Source organism: Erythrolamprus reginae, chromosome 3 (assembly GCF_031021105.1).
Source record: "Erythrolamprus reginae isolate rEryReg1 chromosome 3, rEryReg1.hap1, whole genome shotgun sequence".
NCBI classification, from domain to species: domain Eukaryota; kingdom Metazoa; phylum Chordata; class Lepidosauria; order Squamata; family Dipsadidae; genus Erythrolamprus; species Erythrolamprus reginae.
Window position 1 is genome coordinate 37,485,235 of NC_091952.1, and position 17,143 is coordinate 37,502,377.

A 17,143-nucleotide genomic window follows, 5' to 3' on the forward strand; every position below is an offset into this window, starting at 1 on the left:
TATTGTGTTTACTCTAAATTCACTTTGTTTTTAATTGCAGGAGATCCTCAACCTAGGTCCATTCGTTCAGCGGCATTCAAAATTATGATGATGTTGAACGAATGGTGGTTAAGACCAGTCTTTGGAATTCCAGCTATCTCAGTACCCCCCTTTGGTCACATGATCATGATCTGGGAACTTGGCAATCAGTTCGCACTTACAACTAATTGCAGTACCCCAGGATCATGTGATCACTATTTGCAACCTTCCTTGTCGGCTTCACCAGAAAGCCAATGGGAAAGCTGGAAGGGAGGGTCAGAAGTCACTGGGGTAAGTCTCCCCTACCTCACCATGCCAGCCCCTTTCATACCCTGTGCACTCTCCCTAGCCAATGTTGTATTTATCATGCACCCCTTTGAACTCTTGTGCATCCTCCCCAACTTGCACCATGCCTCTTACACATGCCCTTGCACTCTCCCCCATCCAGCAGCCACCACTTAACTGCCTGTTGGCTTCCCCAAATGACTTTAGTTGTGGGAAACCAGCAGGAAGTTGTCTTGCTTAATGACTGTGGAGTTTGGTTAACAATAACTGGGACTCATTGCTATTTAAATTCTTTCCTCTTGGCTTCCCCAGAAAGTCAATGGGGAAGCCAACAGGGAAGGTTGCAAGTCTTCTGCACCACATCAGCCACTTGCACATTCTTGTGTGTTCTCTCTGTTCTGTGCCGCATGCATCATCCACCCTTGCACACCCTTCCCGACTTGCAATGTGATTTTTCACACACTCCCACACACCTTCCCGATCACTCCCTTATATCCTTCCCCACTAGGCAGCAGACACTGAGCTGCCTGCCCAACCTGAGTCTTACAACTTCCTGCCAGTTTCCCCATTGATTTTGATTGTGGGAAGCTGGCAGGAAGTTGCTTTGCTAAAAAATTAACAATATCCTCATAGCCAAATATAGGTGGCTACTTAGTATTATGGAATCATTCCATATTTGTATAATTATCTGTGATTGTTTTAGAGAATCAAAAGAAACTAGAATCAGAAGCTTTAGCATTAGCATTATTAGAAGTAATATTAGAGGAATACTAATATAAATATTAGAAGCAGTGTGTAACAGATAAAATAATGAGGGTGCCAAGCTTCTCTTACAGTAATAAATTGTGGTATAATGTACCTGTATAATATTAGAGTCACAATTGGAAGACTTGCAAAATGTGATGCTTTTGTGATGCTACTCTCAAGATCCTATTATTACAGTTTGCATCTTATGTATTAACTATTAATAACATTTTTAAGCAGATAAAAATATTTTAACTAGTAAGGAATACTGTACATGCTAGTGTTACCATTGTGAAACAAAGTACCGTACATAAGAGTAACAATCTAATTATCTGTTATTCTTCATTCTTCTAACACTATTCTCAGTATTTGCTCCTTACATACTGTATGCTTGTTACATAGAGATGACTTAATTTTGGCTGAATATGCTATAGTGGTGATGGATTTAAATAACACAAAACATCTAATAACTGCAAACCATCATTATTTAAGCCAAAGTTTCTCAACTCTATAATTTTACGTTATGTGAATTTCAACTCCCATGCTGGCTGAGGGAATTCTGTGAGTTGAAGTCCTCATACTTTAAAGTTGCAGAGGTTGAGAAACACTGATTCAAACAGTTTGGTATTGCTGTTTCATGTAATATATTCCAGGCTTCTTATTGCTCTGTTGTACAGTATGCCTGATTTTCTTAAGCAAAAAAAGATTGGTATAGCAGTTTTTACTTACATTCTTAATTTTGTCTTCTTAATCCTAAACTAGTCTGTTTCCCCCCCCCCCCCTACGCTGAACTGGTTTGGATATAAATTTGCTTCTTATAAATTGATGAATTTATTCAGATTTTCTCAGTGAAGCAGAATATCACGTGAAGCTCTAATTGTGATATATAATTTTAATTTTGCAAAACATCTTTCAAATTATTTGTTCTTTTAGTGCAAATTTTTATCATGCTTTCATTTTAAAATTTTGTTTTTGATTCAGTGAATCAAAGGGATTCTCTTTGATCTGATAATTTCCTGTAGGTTTGCCCACTTGTTTTGAAAATGATGTACAAAGAAACCTCTGGAGAAATCCAGAAACACATCAGATGACTGTTATAGTTTAAGTTGATCTGTTTACTGTATATAATTTAAGTAGGGCTTAATTTAAATATAATTAACCTATATATCCTATTTCAGTTATTTTATATTTTTATTTATTTTCTGTTATTTATAAGCCAAATCTAGCCCCAACGCCCCAAATAAGATTAGGACATGCATATAAAAAGCCTTGGTGTTCATAATAAAGTAAGTGTAAAAAAAAAACTATTATAGTGAAATTGATGCGAAATGCATTAATTATAATCTACTATATTCAAACTTTGATATTCAAATAATTAAAGTATAATTGATTTACAGCATTTTGGTATATCATACAATTAAAAAGTAGATGCATAAATGCATATATATGCTATCAGAAAATTCCGCCGTAAACATACTTGTAATTAAAAACCTCCTTTCAAAAACTCCTATGTATCTCTTAGGCAATCAAATAATTTAAAACCATATACAACTTCAACAGAATGCAAAACAGCTATAAAAGTACTGTTGTTCATTTCCAAAACCTGACTCTTTATTATTTATCATTAAAAATATGGATCCAGAAAACTTACCAGAGTACTCTGAGATAATTTAATTCAAAATACTAGTGCACAATTGGTTAAAAATGTTTGTTTTAAACTACAGTAATCAAATTATACTGTTGCAATGATATTAGGCATATTTACAGATGTTGGTGACTAGAAAAGGAGAGAATGTACTTGTTAAAATTTAATTCTCAATTGATCTCAGCTTTGAGATGTTACCATCCAATTGATAAAGGAAAGATTTATGTACTCGTTTCCTGTGTAATAATGCATGATGCTGTATCAGGATCTTTGTTATCTATTTAATTATCATCTATTTGAGTAATTTATGTTTAATGCTAATTTTTCTTGCTCCAATTACAATGCAGGGTTCAGAGCATTGGGTTTTTATAGAAAGAGGAACTTCTGGGCTGGAGGAGGTAGCATTAAAACAAATTATTAAGACCCAGAAGGAAGAATCAAGTGCAGATGTCTCGGGAAAGCAGAAAGATTTGGACTTCTCAAAAGAGCCCACTGCAGTAGGGGTAGCCAAAGCAGCAACAAAGCAAGAGGTAAAAGGAAAGGAGGGAAGCAAAATAAAGGTTCACAGAAAAGCCAAAATAATAGCCAGCCCAGAAGATTTTGAATCATTATGGGAAGATGCTAAGAATGAGAAAGATTACAGAAAGAAATCTTCTGAGACAGAAAATCTTCCTCCTGGGGAAAGAGAACAGGAAAGCAATAAAACGGAGACAGCACCATTTGGTTCTTGTGAACCTGAGAAGAAAGAAGAACAGAAAGACAAAATAAAGGACATAGTGCTAGCCTCCGCTGAAAATATGCAAGCTACTGGCCCGCTCCAATCTAAAGATGGACCAACATGTGCCTCTTTTCATCCAGAGTCTCCCAAAAAAGAAAACAGAATTTTAATAAGCGAACATAGGACTTCTTTGAACTTAACAGAAAAGGAAGTTCTCCAAGATACCTTAGATTCCGACTCAGTTAAAACTAAAGTGAAGTTAAGTGATAAGATAGCATCCTCTGCTGCTGAACGGATCATCTATTTGGATTCCGAAGAAACAGATGAAACAAATAATGAGACCAAGGGAATACTTGACCCAAAAAAGAATGGTGCCTTTGAAACGAGGCAAGAAAGCGAAATAGAAGAACAGAAGAGCATTAGTCTTGCCTTGGTTATAGGAAAGAGAGAGGGAGAAAATGTGCTTCCATTCTTATCCACGTATTGTGAAGGAATGTCAGACATCAGTGAAACAATTCTCCAGTCAGAGCAGTCCAAGACTGCAGGTGACATAAACATACAGTCTTCAAAGGAGAAAGAAGTTCATTCATTAATTTCAGGGGAAGATGTTCCTATAGAGTCAAATGATTATGGAATCAAAGATGATCAGGAATGCAGCGCATATTCTTCGACAGATGAAGCCTGTGAAAGGGATTCCATAACCGCATTATCAGTGCCTCAGTTACAATCTGGACTCTCCACAAAAGAGGCAACAGCTTATCCTTCTTATGAGCATAAGAAAGGAATTGATGAAACATATAACAGTAGTCTTCCAGAAGGGAAAAGAGAATGTGATAAGAAGAAAGCCGATACTGCCACAGGAACACGGAGCATAATATTAAAAACATCAGAAAATCAAAGCAAAAGAGATAAGTTAGAAGAAATGGAAGCTACTGAAATACTTCTTCAGATAGAAGCCATAGAACGTATGGACTCCACCATGAATTCCTCACAACAGCAGCTTTCCTGTTCTACAGAAATTTCAACTAGAGATTCACATATATCACAAGAAACAAAACCAGAAAAATTAGCCCAAGAAAAGACTCATGATTTAAACTGGCCGCTTCAGGACAAACTATCAGAAGGTGAGGAACTAGTCCAAAATCAATACATCAGATCTGAAGATTCCACCAAAGCTGAACTTCCTGACTCAGAGAAAGCCAAAGATGAAAGTATTGAATTGAAAAGTCCAGCCATAAGCAAACAAGAAATGGAAAATGGAGCCTTTGCTAATGCTAGTGATCAGGATCAGATAACAAAAGATAAGTCTACCCTGTCAGAAGATTTGGCTAAAAATAAACCATCAAATTCACATAATATGTCAGAATGTAGAGAAACAGCTAAATATGGATCCCCCAAGGCTGAAGAGTATGACAGAAATGAGTCTCATGAATTAAATGGGATGACTAAATATAAATTCCAAGAATTGGCTGAACTCCCAAAATTAAAAGAGGTGGCTGAGAATACTTCGGAATGGGAGGACTTAGCTAAAGATAAGCTCTATGAAATGGATGAGCTGACCAAAGATAATACTGCAAAGTCACACGATATAATTTTAACTTTAAATCCAGATGAAGTAGTTCAGGGTGCAACCTCTGGCTTGAAGCAGCCATCTAGGGATACAATATTATTAAAGTCTGCCTCTGTAGTTGGTTCTAAACCTTCAGAATTGGAAGGTCATTTTTTTTCCAAAGAAGAACTTGACACTACACAGTCGGTTAAGATTGAGTCACCTGAATGGAACAAAGAATATTCACAACCTCCTCATGCTATCAAGCAGGACCTGAAACCTGTGCAAACTACACATAGTAAACAAAAACCCAATCTGGGACAACTCAAACTCATAGGGTGTAGTACAGTTTCATCTCAAAAGCATAAGGATGCAGATTCATCCAAAGAGAGCTCAAAGGATTTTATTGAGCATAAAAGTGCCAGAAATAAAGAAAACACCGTAGCTTCTAAAATTAGGATGTTTGAACAAGGTGAAACGTACAATTTACTTTCTGATGAACCAGATGTTGCCTTAACAGGATTCCATGATACTTGTCCTGACAGTGAGTTACCAAAAGATGCATCAAATGTAGAACTACACAAAGATACATTTTTGGAAAATAACTGTGCAAAATTAACAGTGGCTTTGCAACCTTCAGATGGCAAAGCCAAAGACCCTGGAGGAACATCAGACGTGGTCTACCTAGCTGAAAATCAAGGAACAAGTGAGGGAGAACCATCTCAGCTATCATCTTGGAAGGAAGATATTTCTCTTGGATCTGAGCAAGGAGGAGAAAGAGAAGCTGAACTGGCTTCTCCTGATTCTGGCTGCGAAATCACTTTGGCAGAAGCCGTGGTAACTCCCACATGAACTGTCCCACTGGAAAGTTCATAAAGCATGTTGTGTGACACGTCTTTATGCATCATGTGCCATGGCTTTAAACATGGCCATTGGTTGAAAACTGCTGCTTGCATCCCTTGTCCTTTCTTTATGTGTGTGTGTATGTGTGACCTGGCTCAGTTACTGAATGCAAACCTTCTGGCCCAGGCAGCTCATCAGCTTTTGAAGTGTTTCTGTGTGTGAGAGACAGAGAGGGAGAAAAAAGGGGGGGAAACTTCTAAAGATTTTGCTACGAGAGAATGCCAGCTGCTAACTTGAAACTAGGCAAGAGTATGATGAATGGAATTGCTCAATGGTAGGGTGGGAGGGGATGACATGCCTACAGCTTTATACCTTAACCATACCCCCAAGCACACCCCTAGCAGCCACATCCTCATGCTTCCAGCTTCTTCCTTTTTGCATCGTTTTAATGTTGACCCCCTTTCTGGCTTGGCTTGTGAGCTCTTCTCCTCTTTCTGCTCTTGACAAGCTAGTGGCTGGCTGACAGACCAAAGAGCTTCACATTGCTCCAGTAAAGCAATAGTCAAACTCCTTTCTGCTCCGTAAAACTAATCCCTTTTCTCTAATCTAGAGCAAATTTCAAGAACCAACTTGGGAAGAAAAGGATTTGTCAGGCCTATCAGTAAAAGCCTTTCCGAAAGAAGGAAGTTTAAAGGCTACTCCTCCAGTGGCCCTTCAGGTCTCAGTGCTGTTTTACTAACTGCTTGTGTTTGTGGTGTAAAAGCTCAACCTAAGTGATGGAGAGCTATGCACCACCACCCCTTCTCCTTGCTTACTAAGCTGCTATATATATCTATATCTACATATATTTGTATAATTATACATATTTATGTAGATATATTTGATGCTTGCATATATAAATATATTCCTATCTGTGTTTCAAATATCTTTTCTCATACCTCTGAACATGCCTGAATCTGGACAAAAGGTAATATTTATTTCAGTAGGGCTCCTTTTCATCGATTTAAATTACTTTTTTGGCTCAGGACCTAACAGAGAGAAGATTCTGTAAATGAATAATACTTTAATATTATGCTGAAAACCAACCATTGGGCCAGACTGAGTAAAAACTGTAATGCAGTTGAGAGGTATATATGTAGCCCTCAAAGAAGAGCTTAAGAGCTCTTTTGTTCTGATTTTTCTTGTCAATTACACTGATTAAAATCCTGCTTGGAGAACATGAAAACCTGCTTGCTCTGATGGCTTCTCAGCCACAAGATGAGAGCACTCACAACACAAGCCCTTTTCATCCAAATGTTACGTTGCCTCAGGACAGATAGCCCTTGTAAAAACTGAAGTGAGGTACAAATAATAAAGGGTCCGAAAAAAAAGCACGTTGACTTGATCTCAGTGAAATTGACAAATGCTTTTTCCTGCAATATGTGCAAAGATTCAATCTTAGCTTTCACCTTTTCTGTTTAAACTTTTCTCCCTATTTCTTCCTTCCTTCTTTTCCTCTCCTTTTGAATGTTTTCTACCCTTTCCTAACTATCAGTGAGCGTCTGGGTTTCTTTTTAATTATCTTACAATGTTTGCTCTTTTGCACACACCTCCTTTACATATAAAATATCCAATCATTTATCCGGATTGATATTTTCAAAATCACAAACTTTATTTCCTCCTGGCAATTTTGTAAATAGAACGAAACAATCTTTTACTTTGTCTCCTCCCTGTAGAGAATTTGCTGTGAAACGAGTTTGGGTGATCATTTTTGGGATGTGTTTGAAACCCTTTCTTTGATGCTTTTCTTCACCCTTTTTCTGTTTCATTGCTTCTGATGGCTACCATCTGCCATTCAGTGCTTAGAGCCTTAGCTTCTTCCCTCCCTTTTGTCTCATTCAGAGAGCGGGATTGAGGGAGGGCACAGAGGAGAAATCTAAGCAGCCTCGGCACAGGGCTCCTGAAAGTGATACCGGGGATGAAGACCAGGACCAAGAGAGAGACTCGGTCTTCCTGAAAGACAACCATTTGGCCATCGAGCGCAAGTGCTCCAGCATCACTGTCAGCTCAACCTCCAGCCTCGAGGCTGAGGTGGACTTCACTGTCATTGGTGATTACCAAAGTGCAGCCTTTGAAGATTTCTCGCGGAGTCTCCCTGAGCTTGATAAGGAAAAGAGTGAGGGAGAAGTAGAGGGTCAGATTTCTACTGAGGAATCTGACAGACCAACTCCCAAGGAAGATGGTGATGCGATGGATGAAGATAAGGTTTATCATGTAACCCCAGAAGAGGTACAAAAGAAGACACAATGCACGGATGTGTCTAAATGTCTTCATTTCAGTAATATGTCTTGGCATTTGCACCGCTTGATCAGGTGTTCGTCTCATATTTGAAAGAACATACCCACTTCTTAATAGCCTTTTAAAACATTTTACCTTTATAAATGTGACTGTCTTGTCTGCATGATTGTTTCTGACATTCAAATGCATGCTTGTCCTCCGGGGGCATTTGTGATTTCTTTAATCATGACGTTACATCACACTTTAACCCACTGCATTTGCCTGGCTGCTCCGTTGTATTAGGTGTATTCTCTGTGTTGCATGAATTCAACAAATAATATGTGCATTAAATATGCTTGGTATTTATGTATAATGTAACTAAAAATGAGCATTATAGCTGAATCAAATGACAATTGGCTATTCTGATTCCCTTAAATCAAAAAACAGATACCGTATTATTAAAATATTTCCAAATTGATTAAAACAATGGTCAAAGTTGGAAGAAAACATATGAAGGAAACAATGTAAAATTCTAAAATTAAGCAAATGTCATGGATTTATAAGAGCAAAATGGCTTAATTCTTTCTGTAGTGAGTGAAATTGCATTTGAAATGGGTAGATTATATTCAAAAACAGGATTTAAAATACTATTTACTCAAATCATTGGAGTGCTTTACTTTCTTGCCGGTTTGAATTTTAATTTCATTTTTCCAGATTATCATCTTTATAGAAATAACACATGATATAGTTTATACACTTTCAGTCAGCCTTTTATAATCAAATATGTGCTCTGGAATAAAATTATTGAGCTTAAATCGGCAAGAATTATTTGATTAACCATGACATCTGACAAAATGAAAATTTAAAGGCATATTTTTGGACAGGAAAATGACTGTTCACAAAATAGCCATTTCTGCCATTAATTAACAATATTTGGATTGTCATCTTTTTTTTAATCTCTCTATTAGTCCTTCAATCAGAAATCAGAAATTGTAAAGAAAGTGGAAACAGACAACTCTGTGCAACACAGAATTGGTACAACAGAAATTACACAGGTAACTTACAACTGTTACTTTATTACACACTGAAATTTCTGCTGTAAGTGAAGGACAAATGTGTTTCACAGGTCCATAGGCAAAAAAGTCCACTAAAATTGATGGTGGAAAAATAATTGACATATTCTAGTGATATATTCACCATGTTATTTTTAAATACATCATTTGTTGTTTTTAAATACATCTTAAAGACATGAAATGCTCAATCTATAATCAAGTTTTAAGATAACATATGAATGGAAGACTAGATTGAAGTACCTTACTATCTTATATGAATATATTTTAATTAATTTGTATAGAATTAAATAGAATGTGAATTTAACAGCTCTACTTTCGTTGACTTTTATTGTTTCATTTTTCAGGTTGATGGTACCATTACAGATGGAAAAGAGGCAGTAACCACTTCTCACACTGTCAGCCCAGAAACTATATCTACCACCTTAGTAAGTTATTCATAGGGAATTCATTAGTTCCTGGCCATTTGTCACCATTGTAGCATTCTCAGTTTAGCCCCTCTGTGACCCAGGGTGAATGTGGGACTGTCTTGTCTATATTTGCTATCAGCAGTCACTTCAACTGCCATCTCAGTTCCATTTTGAGACTGTTTGCACTTAGTCCTTTTCCAACTCTCCTGGCCACTGTAACCACCACCATTCTTGGCCAATGTTGAATAACAAAGGGAAAGCAAAATGAAAGGCATTGGTCTTTTCCCAATTCCTTCTGTTTTGAGTTCATCTTGACTGTGGTCCTTATATTCATGAGAGATGACCCTAGGTTAGTGATGGCAAATTTTTTTTTGTTCAGGTGCCAAAAGGGTGCATAGGTGTGCCCACCATAATGCACTGCCCTCCACCTGCATTGCCCCGCCCCCCGGTGCATTTATTCATTCATTCATTCATTCATTCATTCATTCATTCATTCATTCATTCATTGGATTTGTATGCCGCCCCTCTCCATAGATATATGCAGGTCTCCCCAGGATCTGGAGGCTTTCCTGAAGCCTGGGAAAGCAAAAACAGCCTCCCCCTGCCCTCTGGAAGGCTGAAAAACAGCTGGAGCTGACATGGGGCAATGCCTCATGTGCCTTGAGATATGGCTCCATGTGTCACCTATGGCATAATGGTTCACCAATAGGTTCACCATCATGGCCCCGGGTGCTTGACAACTCTGGCCATCTCTCATATAGCTCCTTAATGAGTGATGTACTAAAATGTCACATTTTAGTAAGCACTGGATTATTCCTAGTTTGACAATAAATAATCATTAAAAAATGCAAACATGTTGGGAACTTCTTAAGTAATTTGAATAAGATTAAAATGTTATAGATAGAAACCGTGAATCCCAGTGACTGATAATTTTACTCACCTATTGCCTTTTGGAATTCAGTAGATTATACTTTAGAATAAATATTTTTATTTCCCTGAACAAATTAGTGGATGAAACCTATGATTTTTCCTTACATCTTTGAGCAGCTATCCTCCTTTGTCTGATTAGACCTATAAGTAACAGTATAAATATTTTTTTTCCAGGATCATAGTACCAAACCTACAAAAGGCACTTCGGACCTTCGCTCCATTTCTCCCGTAAGTCATTGACACAAAAGACTCTGAAACAGAAATAGTACATCTGATAGATAATACTTCACTGGACCTGAAAAAGACATAATTGTAGCATGGACATTCACAGTTCATCCTGGAACGATTAAATACATAGGAAATAACATATTATTATTCAGATGCCATTAAAGTTGTGATTCTGGACCTTTAATTGATCTTTGGAGTAACCGGGATGAGTGTCTGTCCTGTACATCTCAGCAATTTTTGATGCCAGCAGTTTTGGTACTCTTCTGGACAGGTTTAGGAGTTGGGAGGAGGGGGCACTGTTTTTCAGTAGTTGCTCCCTTTCTACAGTTGTTCCAGTCAGTATTGGTAGCTGGAAAAGAGTCTAACCCAAGGCCCCTTCCATATATGGAGTACCTGACATCTCATCTCTTTGTCCACTCCTATTTAACATTTACATGAAACAACTGGAATTGTTTGAAATAAATATATTTTCAGCAATATATTCATTTTAATTATCACTATTCTACCCATTAATGACATTTGTACATTCTTCCATTTTTTCAAGTCTACTTCAATTTGCATTTTTAATTTATTATAGTTATCTCCTTTTATCATTATGCATCTTGCCGTTAAATATATGCCCAAATATTTAATCTTTTTTACTATCTGGATGCCCATTTTTTCTTCCACTTTTCTCTTTTGTTTTTCTATCATATTTTTCACTATCATTTTCAATTTGTTTTATTAATTTTTAACCATATTCTATTTGTCTTAATATTTTAGGGCCAATCTCTATTGGATCTTCCATAATAAACACCAAATCATCTGCAAAAGCTTGTAATTTATATTCTTTTCTAATTTTTATTCCCCTTATTTCTTTATCTTCTCTTATTTTTCTATTTAATATTTCCAATATTAAAATAAATAGTGGAGATAGAAGATATCCCTGTCTAGTACCTTTCTCTATCTTGAATCTCTCTGTCAATTCACCATTTACCATCACTTTTGCCAGTTGTTTATTATATGCTGTTTTTACCATGTTCAAAACATTTTCTCTGAAATTCATCATTTCTAATTGTAATGTCATAAATTTCCAATTAACATTGTCAAAGGCCTTCTGTGCATCTAGAAACAATAATTCAAGTTGTTTTCTGCAATGTACATCATAGTATTCCAACGTTTTAAGATCATTCTCATATTATATCTTATCTGTCTTTTAGGTAAGAAGCCATTTTGATCAAAATGAATAAATTCATTCAATAATATCTTCAACTGTCCTGCCATGATTGAAGCAAAAATCTTATAATGCATATTCAATAAAGAAAGTGGTCTATAATTTCTTATTTGTTATGTAAGTCAGGGTCTTCTTTAGGAATAAGAGTTAAATATGCTTCTATCCATGAAACTGGGATTTTGGCCTTCAGTAACAAATCATTAAATACTTCTAACATAATTTCAATTTAATATATTTGTAGTATTTTATAAAATTCTGCTGGTAATTCATCAGGTCCCAGCATTTCATCATTCTTCTGTGTTTTAATATCTTCTATTAATTCCATCATTGATATTCTTTCCTCCAAATTCTTTTTGACATTTTCTGGGATTTTTGATATATGAGCATTCTCATTATTCCTTTATGTTTTCTTGTTTGTATGATTGTTCATAGTAATTTTCCACTGTTTTCTTTTTTTCTTTATTTCTTGACTTTTCTCCTTTCTTCATTGAATTTCATTTCGTCTAAGAACTCAAAATATTAATAATAAAATAAGTCCACTTAAACAAGGTATCCAATCTACCGGTATGTCTGTGTTCTTGCCAATTTACTAATAATCCTTTGGGTATTAACCATCTAAAGTTCACTCCTTTTTTAAACAAAGATTTAATCAAAAATTGATACACTTTTCTAGTATCACTGTTCAGGGAATTTGCTTTAAAGTCACTATTTCTTTCATTGTATGTTTTATTGTGGTATTTCTTCTCACTGCTTTATTCTTGAATCCAATGTAAATTTTCTCTTGGTAAATTATGTCTCATAGCATATTTTGTATGAACTCTGAATATTTCATCAACCTTATTCAAAACAATTTCTTTACTTTCCATTATTGGTTCTGCTAACATCTCCGCTATCAATTCTGGTAGGTTTTTTCTTTCTTCTTCCTCCTCAGTATTTTGGAGGCATAGGTAATAGACAGCTTAATCTAACCTCATAATATGTTATGATTGCCCTCTTGTGATTTCCCCCCTGAAATCATTGTAGTCAAATTTCTCTCTTCCACCTTTTTCTTAATTTGGTCACTCCTCTCTTCCACTTTTTGGATTCTTTCTTCTGTCTTCCCCATCATCTCTTTCATTTCCTCAACTTCATCTTCTACTTTCTCTATTTTCTCATTTGCTTTTTTTACTTCATCCTTTACCTCTGTCAAATCTTGGTGCATTAGCTGTAACAAGCCTTTTAATTCGGAATTAATCTTCTCTTGTTGCACTCTGCCTCTGATGTCTTCTGTGCTGCAGGGCTCGCTGCTACTGAAAGGTGTAGAGTTGCCTTCTTATTCATTTTCCACTCAATATTTATAATAGACATCAATCCCGGTCATGGTAAAAAATAAACCCCCCAAAAGAAAAAAGTAAGAAAAATAGAAGATAAAAATTTTTAAAAAAATAACAAGAAAAAAGAACAATCACAATCTTTAGGTTCATGTTATCTCAATACAGTAAATATAACAAAGCCCCCAAATAGAAATATATATATATATATATATATATATATATATATATATATATATATATATATATATATATATATAAAAAGAGAGAAATAAAAAAGCAACCTAGACAAAAGATCCCTTCAAAGAAAAAAATAGGAATAAAAAAATATAACCCAGTCTCTTATTTAAAAAGTTAATAGAAATTTTAAAAGAAAAAAATACTTCCCCCCAAAAGAAAAAAATTAATAAACTTCCCAACCAATTTTTTCACTTCAAAATCAAAATGATGAGTATCCTGAAAAACACCATTATTTCGAACCCCCCCCCCAACTCATGCTGTTCCACTGTGACTCTGACCATGTCCCCTTCTGACTACATTGTTAAGATGATTTTTTTTAATTTTACAACACTTTAAAAAAAATAATTTCTCAGAACTAAGTTGAATTAAAGTTAACAGTCTGTAAGAAGTTCCATTTATTTGTCCTCATTTGATTATGATCTTCTTTGAAGCAATATAAATTTTCTCTTCACAACTGTGAAAGCCGAATATCAGGATGCATAACGTAAACCATGCCTATGACTTCTGTTTTGGAAGAACTGTAAATCTATTGATGTGGATCATGTTTTGCACATGTTTATAGATTACCAGTGGTGCTGTTGGCAAAGAAGCCTTCACCAGCCTTTTTGGCGCCACGGCAGAAACCCTCTCCACCTCCACAACTACCCATGTTACCAAGGTAAGATCAGTACAGGAGCACAGAATATTAGCTTATTCCTGTGCCCAGACTTACATTTCACTTCCCATGAACTAGGAAAAGATTTATTCTATACAAGAAGCACAACATACCTCTTGTAAATATCACATCCATCTATATACTACTAAAATTTGTGTGTCTTTAATCTTTAACTGGGAAAAACAGGGTATCCTAGGGCAACAGTTTTGAACCAATGTTTTTCAATGGGCTAATTTCAGGAGTGAAATGTTAACAGTTCGGGCTTGTTCACCCAATTGGTGGTAAAAACTGGGTTTTTGTTTTTTTCCAGCAATTGATTGTCACGGTTGATCGACGAAACTTAAAAAACTTTTTAAAGCATTTTAAACTACCAGTTCTAAAAAAAAGTTTTGAAAAAGTTGGCCATGCCCATCCAGTCACATGCCCCCCCAAGCCACACCCACAAAACCAGTAGGGAAAATTTTTGAATTTCACCACTGGCCAATTTACAGAGTATTTCCAAAATCCAGTATCCACAATTCTCTTGGCATTCAAATTTGGCATGCTAACGTTTCAATGCTTTCATGCTGCTGGGCCTCTACCCAATGATTCCGTAGATAGGCCCAGCATAGTTAAAGTTAAATGAGCCAGGGTGGCACAGCAGGTAGAGTGCTGTACTGCAGGCCACTAAAGCTGACTGTAGATGTGAAGGTCAGCGGTTCAAATCTCATCACCGGCTCAAGGTTGACTCAGCCTTCCATCCTTCCGAGGTGGGTAAAATGAGGACCTGGATTGTGGGGGCAATAGCCTAGCTCTGTTAAAAAAAAAGTGCTATTGCTAACATGTTGTAAGCCGCCCTGAGCCTAAGGAGAAGGGCGGCATAAAAATCGAATAAATAAATAAATAGTCCTTTGAGGCTAAGTAGGCTGGCTGCTCCCTTAGCTATTGGAGATCGGGCAGATAACTCCCATTCTAGCCCTTTAGAGGCTATGTAGACCACTCCCTATCACTGGCTGCCGGAGGGCAATCAGTTGCAGTCAAGTCAAGCTATTCTGCTCTTTTTTTACCCTTAGTCATTCTGTTCCTCTGTTTAAATAAGGAAAAGTCTCTGAAGGTTTGACCAGTGTTCCCTCTAATTTTTTTGGGGGGTGGGTGGAAAAGTATAGTGTCTGAGCGGCAGTCCCTTCGGGACTGGGCGGCATAGAAATAATAAATGAATGAATGAATGAATGAATGAATGAACAAACAAACAAACAAACAAATAAAAAACCCACCCTGTTTTGCATCAGAGAATTTCAAAATAAAATACTGTACTGTGTCTCTATAACAGCGAGCTCATAATAGGGCAACTCTATCAATATCAAAATGCCACTTAAATAGTTGAGCTAGTTTCAAACTAGATTTTGATTTTCTTTCTCTCTTTCTTTCTCCCATTCTTTTTCTTTCTCTTTTCCTTCCTCTCTTTTTTCTATCTGTTTCTCTCTCTTCCTCTCTTCCTCTCTCTCTCCTTCCCTCTCACTCTTTCCCTCTCGGCTTCTGGGCAAGTTTGGAAAACTCTGAGTTGATGATGATTTTTAAGTGAGCGATTGCTCACTGCTCAGCTTAGAGGGAACTATGCGTTTGACCTAGTGGGTCACAAGCCGTCTAATATTCTCCTAGAATTAAATGTAGCTTATTTTCTTACTTCCAAGAGAGTATTTGTAAAAAAAGGAATACTTGTCATAAATTTCAGTCTAAACTATAATCTTATCTTATTAGGCATTGTACTTTTAATGTCACAGTAATATTGCCTAGGGTAGCCAATTGTTGATTTTCAACAAATCATGACTAAGCAAAACTTGGCACCCTGTGTCAAATTACTCATAGAGTTCTTGTGCCCCCAGTAAAGCAAAAGCTGTCATTCAGAACAGTTTAAGACATGAGATTTACAATATCGTACTGAGTATTCATTTTCTTTTTTTATTCCAGACTGTGAAAGGAGGATTTTCTGAAACCAGAATAGAAAAGCGAATCATCATAACGGGGGATGAAGATGTGGATCAAGACCAAGTATGAAGTTGAACGAAACTCTTGTCCTTTTTATTTATGGAAGTGTTATGGTTCAAGACAGGAAGGCAGGAAGAAAGAGAGAAAGTGTTGTATGACGAACTTAAGAAGCAGCCTGAGAAAGAGGCCTCTAACTGCTAAAATGAAATCCAGCAATGTGCCCATCTGTATTTTTGGACTCTTTAGTGTAATGGAAGCGGTTTTAGCTTCATTTAGTTTTTTGCTGCAAAAAAATGGAAATTTGGGTAATAAAGTCAAGTCCTAGAATTCCTGTGTGTGCACTGAATTCCTGATAGAATTATGACATGTACCTGCGGGTAACCATGATACTAAATGGTTAGGAAAATCACAACCCCCAAATCTTTCCTTGCTCGTGCCTGCTCAGGTACTCACCTAAAAACTTGTCCTACACTTAACAGTTTCTAACATCCATATATTTAGCTTGGAGAACTGATGTATTTGTCATGGCTTGATGCAAATACACAGCTTTCTGTATGTTTGGGGCTGTTGTTATAACAAGATTCAGCACTCTTCTGCTTGAACATATGAAAGTCAGAGGAAATACAAGTTGGGATTGCAGATCTTGTATCCACCTTCCACCACCTTTTATGTATCCATGCAAATACTTTAAGACAGGGGTGTCAAACTGGCAACACATGGGCCAGATGTGCCACATGCAGGCCACGCCTACCCCAGCTTCGTGAATGGGAAAAAAGTTGCAAAACATCACGTGACAGCAACATGAGTGTGAACACCTGTGCTTTAAGAGCATTACAATTTGTTCTAGTGACACAGACAGATAACAGTGAAATCATATTTGCATAATGTAAATACTGTTATATACTTCCGATATGTAGATCTAATTCACAATACCATGAAAGAGAGGGAGGAAATGTAGGGCTCTATCATCTGCAGCACAATGTGAAGCTGTGCTTATTGATAGTGTGAACGGAGATATTGATTTTGCCATTCAAAGGTATAAATTGGTGTTCCTTCATTTATTC

The 17,143-nt window shown here is 36.5% G+C and overlaps 1 protein-coding gene across 23 annotated transcripts in view; it reads left to right on the plus strand.

Annotated features, from left to right (window-relative positions):
* EPB41L1 (erythrocyte membrane protein band 4.1 like 1) overlaps nucleotides 1–17,143 on the plus strand; it is a 225,865-nt gene that overhangs the window by 204,717 nt on the left and 4,005 nt on the right. For 9 of the 23 annotated variants that reach the window (XM_070744806.1, XM_070744802.1, XM_070744804.1 and 6 more), the window contains 7 exons: nucleotides 6,413–6,520; nucleotides 7,684–8,070; nucleotides 9,027–9,113; nucleotides 9,476–9,556; nucleotides 10,643–10,696; nucleotides 14,022–14,117; nucleotides 16,062–16,142. In XM_070744806.1, the coding sequence (XP_070600907.1) occupies nucleotides 6,413–6,520; nucleotides 7,684–8,070; nucleotides 9,027–9,113; nucleotides 9,476–9,556; nucleotides 10,643–10,696; nucleotides 14,022–14,117; nucleotides 16,062–16,142 (894 nt within the window). Of the gene's footprint in view, nucleotides 1–951; nucleotides 5,797–6,412; nucleotides 6,521–7,683; nucleotides 8,071–9,026; nucleotides 9,114–9,475; nucleotides 9,557–10,642; nucleotides 10,697–14,021; nucleotides 14,118–16,061; nucleotides 16,407–17,143 lie in introns of those variants that run through there. The other 14 variants (XM_070744819.1, XM_070744818.1, XM_070744823.1 and 11 more) reach the window with 7 other exon arrangements.